Genomic DNA, 12,422 nt, shown 5'->3' on the forward strand with positions numbered 1-12,422 from the left:
CCAGAGCTGCAGCATCTTCACGTGGAGAGGAGAACGTTGACCTGTGGTTGACGCTGGCACTTACTTAAGACTTTCTTTTCTTTCCTCTCTCAGGTATCTGACAACAAGCAGTAATAGAAATTTCCTGCTTACCATGAGGCCATTCTTGAAGAGGGCCATTCTGGTCATAAGTTATGTAAGTACATATACGCTTTTGAAATATCTGATAAGGGATGTTTCACTTTAACTTAGCTCAGAGGCATGATCCAGATTATTTAATAGAGTCAGCAACAGAGTCTAACAACTTGATGTGAGGTTAGGGTCAAAGAGTTAACATGCCAGAAATATTGGAAAGCATTAGAAGGGACATGTGAAAGAATTCTAGGGACATGTGAATGCCATGACACAGCCAGTGCAAACTACAGTGTTTTACAAGTGCCTTTCAGAGTGCCGACCCTGAGTCGTCTTGGCTGAGTCGTCACACCTGACTGTATCAGTGATCTGTTGCTGCAAACCAACTACCCCACAATGGAGTGGCTTAAAACAACCACTTCCGCCTATCTGGCCTCAGCGCTGTAGTTTGGGCAGCATCCAGCTGGATGGTTCTGCTCATTATGATTTTTACTGGGGTCACTTAAATCCGTGCCACTGTCAGCTGGGCTGGGTGGTCTCTCCGTGATATCTCATCATCGAGGCCCCTCGCCGTGGCCGCTCTCACTAGTAGGACTGCCAGGCCTTCATTGCAGCATGGCAGCTGGGTTCTCGAAGAACAGCCCGAGAGTTGCAGGGCCTCTGTAGGGTCAGGCCCAGGACTGACACAGTGTACCTTCCACCACATTCTGCTGGTTCATGCAAGACAGTAGACCAACCCAGATATAAGGGGGTGGGACAAGTGTCCACTTCTTGATAGGACAGAGAATGCTTGTACAAAGATGATAGGAATTCTTGGTGGTCACCTTTGGTGACTGTCACATTAATCACCCTTTTATGTTGTTGGATGTTTCTATTCAAGGACATTAGGAGACCAATCTCTTATGCTGTTGATGTGTCTCATACATTTCCTGTCAAGATTTAGAATGAGTTTTGACGGGAAACTTATGAAAATGCCTTTGAATTTATTGTTAACAATGTGAGTTTTCTCTCAACCTAAAAGTATGTTTATGGAAGAAGATAAGTATGAAAAAACTGAATGAGGTAGAGAGCTTTGACTAGAGGATTTTAGAAAAGGGGGCAAAACATGTTTGTAAAGAATTCCCCAGTATCTTTGCAGCAGGATAGCACTAGTTAGTGATAAAATTCCGTTGGGTATCACAAAAACATTCCCCGGGGTTGTTGAAATAATCCTTCATGAGTGTTCTGCTTCGCGGCATTCAAGGGTTGTAACATTTCCAAATGTGTTCATTCAGGACTCAGCAGTATTACCTACGATATTTAAATTAACTTTTCTTGAGGTTATGTGAGTGGGATGGTTATGAAATTGGGCAGTGCAGACCAGTGGCACAGGTTCAGTTCCTGGGTCTTACAGTTTCCCAGTCAGTTACCCAGTATATTTACTAGTAAGTGTGTGATACTGACAGTTGTTGATAGGAATTTGCTTGCTGCTCCCTCCTCACCTTCATTATTCCCTCTTCCCCCTCCCCTGCTATTTCCATTTTTCCAACTCGTTTTACGTGTAGAATTTTATAGAAGTGCTCAGTAGAAAAAGTGTTTGCAAAACAAAATATTTGTAAAGCATCTGGAAATATCCTCCAGAAAGGTGGGTCTCACCCCAGCAAGTGATGGTTTCCTCACTGAACCTTCTTTTCCCCCCCGAAGGTGGTTGTGGTTTTGTACTTCCGTCTGTGGATAATGGGAGGGTCTATGCCCCTCTTTTCAGAGCAAGATAATCCAGCTTCATTTTCGCCTTACATTCTTACAAGGTTAGTGGAAATACACTTTTGTAACTTTACCTGGTATTTGTTAAATTGTTTTGTAATCTTAAATGATAAGTTGGATTTTACGAGAAGGAGGATTGGTGTCCTATTCAGGTTGTGGGTGGAAAATAAACTACTATTTATACAATTGGAATTCTTTAAAAAATGGTGCAATTTTTTCATATCATTGCTATTGTTTTCGTAATGGTGTATATAGATGTGTGTGTTTATTCAACAAGCATTTTATTGAGCACTTATCATCAATAATAAATATCTAGTGAGTGACCTGTGTGGCAAATGTTACAGAACAATGCACAGAGCTGTATAGAGGTTGATTGGATGTCATAACAATTTGTAAGATTAACATGTGGGGAGGATTAAAGTGGCAAACAAAAATGAACAACGGTTATTGCTAAGATACAGCTAATTGTATCTTACCATGCATCTGTAAGAGATTTAGAGGTATTGAATCAAGAAGGGATGTTGATCAGTGAGTCTGGTTCATTGAGAAGATTTGTAATACCTTATCTATTTAGTCTTCTGTGATGTTCTGCTTGAGGCTTTCAGATATAATTATATTTGACAATATTAATATATTTTTTCAGGATATATTGTTGCTGTAATAGTTATATTATGTATATTATGTAAACATTATCATGCCCTGTTCATAAATTTTTTTAGTTTTATGTACTTAACATCTAATGTCATTTTCATAATAGTAACCTTCAATTTTGGGAGCTTTGCAATGGTATATAGTTCTAAATTAAAACTTGGCTTCTTTAGCCATTTCTATTTTGTTTTTGGTTTAATTGTATCTCTTAGGGACAACACATTGCTGAATTTTGTTTTTATGCCAGGGTAGTGATCTTTGCTTTATTTCATTCATTTACCTTCTATGTATCAATTGGTAAATTTTTCATTTTCTTCGCCATGTATATATTTTTTTATTGTTCCTAGTCTTTTCTACCTTTCTTTAAGAACTATTTTCCACTCAAAAAGGATACCTTCACAATTGATTACACCATTTTTATAGTAGATATTATGTCACAATTGTTTTCATTACTTACAACATGTACGTGCATTTTAAAAATCTTGCATATACCTTTAGAAGTCATATGGTATTCAACCTCAAGGTCGGCTTATTTGTTTGAGGGATGACTATTAATTTACCACAAAACTGTCAACTTACCCTTGTAATGCATATGTATTGTTATAGGAAGGAAAGTTGCTTTTAGTCTGTGGTTTACCTTTCTAACCTATTTGGGTTATAGTCTGTAAACAGTCACAATGAGCATTTAAAAAAATCCTAATGCCATTGAAATCCTAACTTTTTAAGAATAATATTCTTTATGTTTACTTTTGTCAATATGATATTGTAAGAGGAGAAAATGTAAGAAACTGAAGACAACTTGAAGCACAAGGGCAAGTGTGAACTGAACATCCCAGTAAAAACTTCTGCACAGAGTCCACAGCTGTTTCATGGTCAGGCTGCAGCTGACTCAGTTCTCTTTTTGCCCTTTCCACCAGTTTAAAACAGTATCATTTTTTTATGGAAAATATCAAATTTGTGCAAAGGTGGAGAAAACGGCATAAAGAATCTCCGCATACCCTTCATCCAGTTTCAACAATCATAACTCGTGGCCGGCTGTTTCCTTCACACCCCTGCCCTCTTTTTTCTCCTTGCTTTGAAGTAAATACCAAATAGCGTCTCCATTTATATGCCTATATTTTAGTGTGTATTTCTAAAAGACAAGGGTCCTTAAAAAAGAAGCACAATACCATTATCATACTTTAAAAATTAACAAATCTCTAATATCATATATACCATCAGTGTTTCAATTTTTTGTGCTATGATTAGTTATTTTTAATAGTTTGTCTGAATTAGCATCCAAACAAAATCTGTACTTTGTTTGATACGTCTTTTAAGACTTATAATTTGATCAGTGTCCCTCTTCTTTCTGCCACCTGCCCTACCTGCATACTACCCCGATCCCACCCCCATTATTTGTTGAAGAAACTGCCATCCTTTGTTCCTGGGAATCTGCATCATCCTGGATTTTGCACATTGCAAGCTTGTGGTGTCATTTAGCATGTTCCAGCATTTTCTGTGTTTGATATAACCTGGTATAATAAAGGACATGATCAGATTCAAGTTTATTTATTGATTTTTTTGACAAGGTGACTTCCTAGGTGGTGGTATGCAAATCCACCTGGAGGGCATCTGCCTGTTAGTCTCACTTTCTGTGATGTTAAAGTTAATTAGTGAGTTCCAGACACCTGATTTAGCATGATCCATTCATTAACTTTTCACCTAATAGTTTTTTACAGCCATTAATAACCATTGCTTATAACTGTCGTATCAAGAAAAAGAGATACTATTTTTCAAAGTAATTTTTAAGACCTGGAGTATAACTGAGCAACAAAGCTCAGTGATTTTCCTGCTAAATTTGATGGTTCAGCGTTCTTCCTTAAAACTGTCACAGAGAAGCATACTGAGCTAAGAATTAGGTAGGTTGGAAGCTCTGTGAAAAATAGCACAAAGTGACCCAATCATCTTTCTATGGCAATGGCCTTCTTGTAAGACAATTTCTCAGGCCCAAGCCTAAAAGGGATAAAGCAATTTTTTGTTTTCATTTCTGTTAAGTAACAAAGCTTGTAGTATATACAACACTGTTGGTACACTAAGATTTTATTAAAAATAACAGAGAGGAGAGTGTTGGGAAGCACCATTGCAGTATCTCATCCCTTCGACCCATTTCTGTGTTTGGACTTGAGAGCTGGGCCAATGAATGATTTCCATCCCTGAGCCTCATCTGATCACTGTTAACCATTTTCGACTGCCAACCTTGGAGGAATAAAAGGCAAGGGAAGGAGATCAGTGGGGAAGGTTTGGGAAGGATGTGCCAAATTAGTAGCTACCTGTTGACAGGATTTCAAGGTGATTTGACTCATCACACTAGAAGGTAACTTAGAAATTCTCTCATCTACCCACTTTGCAATCCAAGAGTCCTTCCAAAAGAATCTGAGAAATAGGGGAGGACTTTTCTTCACAATCCACAGTCTTACGGTGCCCGTCTCATTCTGCTTCTTTAATTCTGTGCATCCCATTTTCACTATTGGATTGTACATTCTTCAAAAACAGGGAAATTATCTCATGACTTTGTTTAATCCCATCTAGGATGTCAAAGCTAAACACAGCTGGACATTAGTTAAAGCAGAGAAAACAGAGTTTATTCAGTAACTGCTGACAGTGAGGGGAAGAGCTGAGGGCCATTCTAATTTGTGCACAGCTGATTGGATCGTTTAAAAGGAGAATGAGAGAGGGGCCGAACTAGGGCTCAGCAGAGTCAGAGGTGAGAATGACAAAGATTAGTCAATGTGACTGTGATTTGGCCGGCTGAGCCTGCTGGCAGTATTCGAAGTGAAGATGTGTCCTCCCAAAGAGACTAGGAGATAAGCCCTATCCTTCCTGATGATGGCATTTTAATGCAGTAGCTGTCCGGTCCTTGAGGAAGACACTTCTGAGTTGTAAGACATACATATTTACAACTGTAAGCCCATTGAGGTAAACGCTCTAAAAAAAGGGAGGGCAGAGGCCTCTCTTCAGGTGTTAGCTAGAACAAACAGTAAATTCTGGCAGTGATGAGTTTTCCCAGGCAAGTGTTTTAGTGGGAGGCTGGACCATCTTAGGACTATGGCCTTAGGCTGCTGGGAGCAACGCTCGGGTTTGGTCATCTCCTACTGCAGAGGTTAGGATGCAGTCTGTCATGTGCTGAGACTTCTGCAGTTGTCAGGGTCAAGAACACTACTTAAGGAATTTGTATTGACTGAATATTTAAATGAATTCCATTTTTTCTATCCCAAATGGAAGGGGTTAAGTCAGAATGTTTTCCACTTTATCGCAGTGCCTAGACACAGCCAGGAAACACAGTAACACCCCCATTCGTATTTCCTTCCCTGGGTCCACCTGGCTGTTCTGGTTAGCAAGGACCTTTGTTCTTGCCTCCTCTTCAAGGCTAGTTCTTCCATTTCTGAATAAGATACTTCATCTCCCTACCACAGCTATTTTGATATTTTGGAAATAGTTCAATATGGATCAACTTGCTATAAAATGATAATCAGTCTGTGATTACAATCATTAAATATTTTCATATCTACTACTGGATCCTGGGTACTATTGAAAGTAAACAGTTCAAATGTCTCTTACCCAGGGACTTCTACCCAGTGGGTCAGCATTTCTGTTGTATGCTTTCATCAAACTTTTCCTTCGGAGCATTTATCTCAGGTCATAATGTCTTTATTTGCATGGTAATTTTAAAGCATATGTCATGGAAACTAGGTCAATACTTATCCACCTTTGAAAGGCCAGCATCTACCGTAGTGACTAGAAGCTATTCAATATTTTCCAAAATGATCGATTTAATGACTAAAGAAACTCCTTCTGACTGAATCTTCTCCTGAAGGACAATGTTGACAGTGTAGAAATACTGTTTAATAGACACAGGGTGAATGGATGTTTACAGAATGTCATGGGCCTCGAGTCATGTTTCAGCGAGTCTTCTTCTCTTTGTAGATTCCTTACGTATTCCTACCTCTTGGCCTTCAACATGTGGCTCCTGCTTGCACCTGTTACCCTGTGCTATGATTGGCAGGTTGGCAGTATTCCTCTGGTAGAGACCATATGGGACATGCGGAATTTAGCCACCGTCCTCCTGGCAGTTGTGATGGCCTTACTGAGCCTGCACTGTTTAGCTGCCTTCAAGGTAATTTTCTTAAATGTAAACAAACTCTGCGTTTGAAGATATATAATCTATAGTCATTAATGCTTTCTTTCTCAGCTGTAGGTCTGGGTCTAAATTGAATCTACTATTTTGTCTAAAAAACTTTCTGTATTTAAAATTTTCCTGGTAGGCAATATATATTTTAAAGACCTTAATGGGTTTGACAGGCCATGGTCACCTTAATTATATTTCTTCTGCTGTTTCTAATGACCCTGAAGAAATTAGATCTGAAAGTTAATGCTTGCAAACAAGATATGTTTTTTCTGCTGTGGTTGGTTACCTTCTGAAGTAATTTGTTTGACATCATGTAATGTTAAATGAGATAATAATAATATACTCGTAAGTGCTTGAATTACATTTAAGACTCTACTTCCACTGATGACTGCCTGCCTCAGTTGGGTGATACTCACTTCATAAAAAATGATATAAAACTAGAAAAATTATTGACTGCAACTACTTCAAAAATGATGAAAGTCAGCAAAGAACTTGAAAATGTTTACTTATGAAAAATTGCTACTGAATCGGGTAAGATGCCTGAGGGGCTTCTCATTCTCCCAGTTCCCCCCACCCCCCCACCCCATCGACCCATGTTAAGAACCGGTTGACTGGCTAGGGGTGGCTGATTTGCTTTGGGAGAAATCAGAGCAGCTAGAAATTTAGCGGGGAGATTTTGGAAGCAAAGAGCTATCTATGTAAGGGCTGAGATAATATGCTCTCTAAGCATTCATGGCCGACTGCCCAACAGCACGTGTGCATGGTATCCCGTAGGGAGCACAAGCAAACTTGAAAGCCTGGGGAGACTTACTTATTTGCTGCAAATCTGAATGAATTCCTCAACCCATATATAGCTTGGGTAGCAGAGAGTAGACAGTTCACTGGCTTAAGTTGTTTATGTATAACCTCCGCTGAAATCATTGGCTGATCACAAACTATCCAGGCGCTAGAAATACCCCAGAGAGTCAGGGAAAAGAAAAAAAATCTGAGCAAAAATTTCAGCTCTCTGTAGAAAAACAAGTTTTTCAGTTTGACTCCAGGCAAGTTTATCATGTAATAAAACAGGAAAACCAGCATATTTCAGAAGAGCAAAATAGAATAGAATCACTACAATGCATGGCATATGACATCTAGTTTTTAATATTACTGAATATGTGAAGAAACAGGAGTGTGACCCAAACTCAGGAAAAATAATAGTAAAAAAAAGGAAAATAGAAAAGAATTGAGGTTCCCTATCTAAACTCACATTTACATGAACTCTTGGACTCTTGACAAAGTTACTGAGAAAGGATAGTTTTTTCAATAAGAGATATGGAAGTAACAGAGGATCTGTCATTCTTCTGTGTTATCAACCAGGGCTCTGGAGGAAGGGGACATCATGTAATCCACCCTGTTACAATTGTATTTATTCCTACCTGATTTTTAATTAATATTTTAATAATTGACTTTATAGACCTACAAATTAACATATGTAATTAACACATGTAATGAATAAAACAGCAGGTTTGTTATTTCCCAGTCACCCCCTCAAACCCCACCCTCCGTAAGCTTCCTTTGAACATTTGTTCTTAGACGTTTTTACACTCACTAAAAACAAAAATTCTTTCTTTGTACAAGTAAGTAAAGTTAGGTACCATTACAAATTGCAGGCTCTTTCAGACCACTGCCACGCCCAGTAGAAGTACCCCTGTAAGTGAGCAGCTCAGGAGTAGGTATTTGACTTTTGACAAGCTCCTCGTCTAGGATGGAGTGGGAGAATGAGGCTACAGAATCTGAGAGACTTCTTTCTGAGAAGTTATGCAGTTATGCAGGAACACCTTAGAGATTGTTTGTCAACCTGAGTAACGTGGAGCAGTTAATTGGGTGTCATCCCACAAAGTGAAAGGTTGCAGCTGGATTCCCAGGCCTGGCATGTGCCCACTTTGCAGGTGTGGTCCCTTGGTTGGGCTACATATAAGACTCAGCTGATTGATGTTTCTGTCTCTCTCCACCCCCTCTTTCTACCCCACTTTCCCTCCTCCCTCCTCCTCTTTCTAAAAATAAATAAAATCTCCAGAAAGTAAATACATAAAAAGATTGTTTCTAATTTTTCTTATTTTCATGGCATGAGAAATTTAAGAGCTCAAGGAGTAGTTTATTATGTATCATAGAAGAGCTCACTTGGCATCTTTAGGAATTTAAATGTAGAATTTGTTGTATTTTGTGCCCCTTCTTCATCCCTTGATTCACTAGCAGTACATTGAATTTATATAATATAACAAAGATAACAATCTAGAGATTCATTACTGGACTGAATTCTTTCTAACAATGAATTGCAGAGTGAACTAATTTGCTCTTATTCTTAGTGATGAAGATAATCACTCTGTTGGAATGTATGTACAGTAGAAAAAGACAACATTTAAATCACGAGTAAGTCTGATTGTTCCATTTTCTTCTGTGAATAGTGAATGTTTATATACCAGGACAACCACAGGCTGAAAATGCACTTGGGCTTTCCTTTACGACTCTTACAGACTATATGTCTGTCAGACGGTTGACCTGCAGTCAATGGTGATGTATATGTGGACAGCAGTCAGTCTGATGGGGTTGCTGAGAGCAGTTGGTAGTACCATTGGTCCTGCTCTTTATAGCTGCCCCTTTCCCATGTCCTCTGATGTGCTTGTCCTGCATTACAGAGGAAATACCATTAAATTATATTTAAGAGTAGTTTATTTGTTATTGATGCTTTATTACATTCTCACAAGGTGTCCTATATTTTGAGCTATTTTTACAGCTTTTACAATCTTGTGGCATGCTTGTAAAAGTAAAACACACGGAAAGAAGAAGGGGGTTAGTGATACACAACTTTCCTCATAACGACCTCAACAGTGCAGTGTCCTTTGAGTCCCTTTTCCCAAGTATGGGGCTTTCAGAATTGTTTTGTTTTATTTTTAATTTTAGTAGGAGGGTTCACTGTTTTGTCCTAATCTATTCATAGCATTGCACATCATTCTTTGAACCTGACATGAATCCTAGGCCACACCTCTGGGCCCCAGAGAAGAAGTCAGATTTTCATGTCTACGGCAGGACCAATCTGCAGCCTGACCTATGGAGGTGACCTCTACTGACAACTTGGTGGAAGTGGAGGGGTAGAATGGGGTGGGACTAATGTATCTGCTCAGTAGGGGAGAAGCATTCATCTCAGGATCTCCCCTTGTGCCTGACCTCAGCCTTGCTCAGTTAGCCCCCATGCTAATCCAAATCACAACCCCATCAATACGCTGGTTAAAAGAACAATAGCTATTGGATGGGCAAACGGTGACCGTCAGCCTTAGATCTCTCTTCTTTCAAGCCCCCACATATCTCAACAAGGAGACAATGGAATGAGAGCCACTATTGGAAATTGATTATTTGCTCATTGACATTCTTACCTCGTTCCATAAAGGACTTGGAGCAGCTTAAGGGAAAAAATGTAGTACAGTGGGATAGAGTAGGAGATGGAAACAGTTTTTTCTTTTTTTGAAAAGAACCAGATAGTAAATATTTGAGGCTTTGCTGGCCATACAGTCTGTCACAATGGTTCAGTTCTGCCATTGTATCGTAAATCAGCTGACCCCTGGTATAGGGCATTGTACTGCCACAGACCCACACAATCAAATTGAACATGCTTTCAGATTTCTAAAAATTATTTTGCATTTTGTTTAGCCAAATAATAGGTTAATTTATTGTGGCACACAGATTACTGTGGAATAACTTATAAATTCTAGAATAGCCATTATGTAACCTGGTAAAATAAGCATGTTGTTTTAATACACTAAATGGTGAAATAAAACTGAACTTAAGGAATGTAGATTGTTTTTAATGGCGAATGGCTCTGTGCCAATGTTGATTTTTTTCTTTCACATTTCTGGACTATATTCTCTTTCCAGTTCCTGTTCTCTGCACACTCCACGTTCTCCACTCTTTTTCTGTCCTCAATTCATAAAAATCCTCCCCAGAATATTCAAAGTCCAGTTTTTCTCGCCCATTTACAACCCATCTAATTTGTCCTGCTTTGGGACCATTGCAGTCACTGACAGAAGAGGTCAATAATATCTTGGCACAGTTCATGTGTCCATGACCACCAGTCAAGGGAGTAGCCATTGTCTGGGATGCCTCTCTGTTTCAGGTTTGGCCAGCCCAGTGTATCCAGCCTCTTGCCACTGTGCTCAGCTGGCTTTGCCCCCTGCCACCTTTTTACATATGTGATAACTCCCAGCTGTTTGGGTCATGGCTTTCAAGGTCAGTGGCTATAATCAACTTTAGTTCTTAGGTCATGCTCCAAAGCTGAGATGTCTGTTTATATCACTGTTATGATGAGAGTTTGAAAATGACCTTACTGCTCCATCAGATGCAGTGTTGGCAAATAGGAAAGTTGAGTCTGAACCACATTGTAAAATAGAAGATATTTAAATATGTATGGGGACTGCCTTTTCCTACATACTTTTATGTCATTGCTTTGCTATTTGTGATACAAATTATGGTTTATGTTCTATCACCTTAATTTCATTTGGTAGTTGACTTTAGGGGGAGGGGAAGCTGTGCAGCGGAGTGACTGAGCAGTCAGCACTGAGCTGAGGCAGAGGCCAGGCTCTGCCACCGACCTGCTGTGAGTCACTTCATTTAGCCTTGTCCTAGGGTCACACGTGGTTGAACCAGTGTGAGCCATGTGCCACTCGGCATAGTGACTGGCGTGTGTGAAGCACTGGGAACCTGTCAGGTGTCTTTATAGTCTTTGTCGTCATCATCACCATCACCATCACCATCATCATGGAATTGTCATAGCTTATTGCCAGGAGCACAGTAAAGGTTCCTGTTTCTGTTTTGTAGGAAAAAAATGCATGAAAAACACAATTTGTTTGACTTTTTTGACTGTATATATTTCAATATGCAATCATGCTTTACATGATCAAAAATATGTGTAATGTACTGAAGATTGACTCTGCCCCTCACCTTTTATTCCCTCCTAAGTAACAGAGGCTAAATTCTTGACCTAAGAGCCAATGGCAGTAACATTGTGAAGTTTTTAATGCTTTAGCTTATTTTGGAATTTGGAAGTAGGTATGTTCAAATGTATCAGAAACATAGAATCCTAACATAAAACTACTCTGTTAGTTAAAAAGTGAATATTTATCAAGGGAAAGGAAATAATGACAAATATCACTGACTTATTTACAAGTGAACGTAGGAATTGCCACCTAAAACACCAAACAATGGAAATACTATAGATGTCTTTAAAGTATTTGAAATTTTAGCAAAATAGGCAGGATATAAAAAAATAATCATTTTCTTTTCTTTTTGTTTTTCTTAAAACTTACTGTAATTGCTGCATTTCTCCACCCCCCTCAGTGATGAGGACTGGAACAAAACAGACACTAGAAACACAACTTTAAATGCAGTGGCTCCCTGAATATAGAGCCCTCAAGCGAAGTCTTCCCAAGACATTCCTTTTTGTCCGTTATTAGTATGTCACCTGTGAAGTCATTCTCCTTGTACTCGATCTGAACTTTACACAGGTCTTTATTCCTCAGGTTCTGTGTAATACACACTTCACTTACACCTGAGGTGCTTTGTTTGGATTTGAGCTAGGCCTGGCTGGAGTTTTTTACATCATGAAATAGTTTGTTTTAATCTTTGCCTTCACGGGGCAATTATGTTGTCACAAGTCACATTCTTTAATTGGAAAATGATTTACCTACGCCTCTGATGCTTATACCTTAGTTAGAAGACTTGCTGA

The 12,422-nt window shown here is 39.0% G+C and overlaps 1 protein-coding gene across 2 annotated transcripts in view; it reads left to right on the plus strand.

Moving 5' to 3' along the window:
• TMTC1 (transmembrane O-mannosyltransferase targeting cadherins 1) overlaps positions 1-12,422 on the plus strand; it is a 234,511-nt gene that overhangs the window by 118,466 nt on the left and 103,623 nt on the right. For both annotated transcript variants that reach the window (XM_036019208.1, XM_028533351.2), the window contains exons 6-8: positions 94-175; positions 1,795-1,898; positions 6,466-6,655. In XM_036019208.1, coding sequence (XP_035875101.1) covers positions 94-175; positions 1,795-1,898; positions 6,466-6,655 — 376 coding nt within the window. The remainder of the gene's footprint in view (positions 1-93; positions 176-1,794; positions 1,899-6,465; positions 6,656-12,422) is intronic.

The sequence above is a fragment of the Phyllostomus discolor genome, chromosome 2 (genome assembly GCF_004126475.2).
Source record: "Phyllostomus discolor isolate MPI-MPIP mPhyDis1 chromosome 2, mPhyDis1.pri.v3, whole genome shotgun sequence".
In the NCBI taxonomy this organism is placed as follows: domain Eukaryota; kingdom Metazoa; phylum Chordata; class Mammalia; order Chiroptera; family Phyllostomidae; genus Phyllostomus; species Phyllostomus discolor.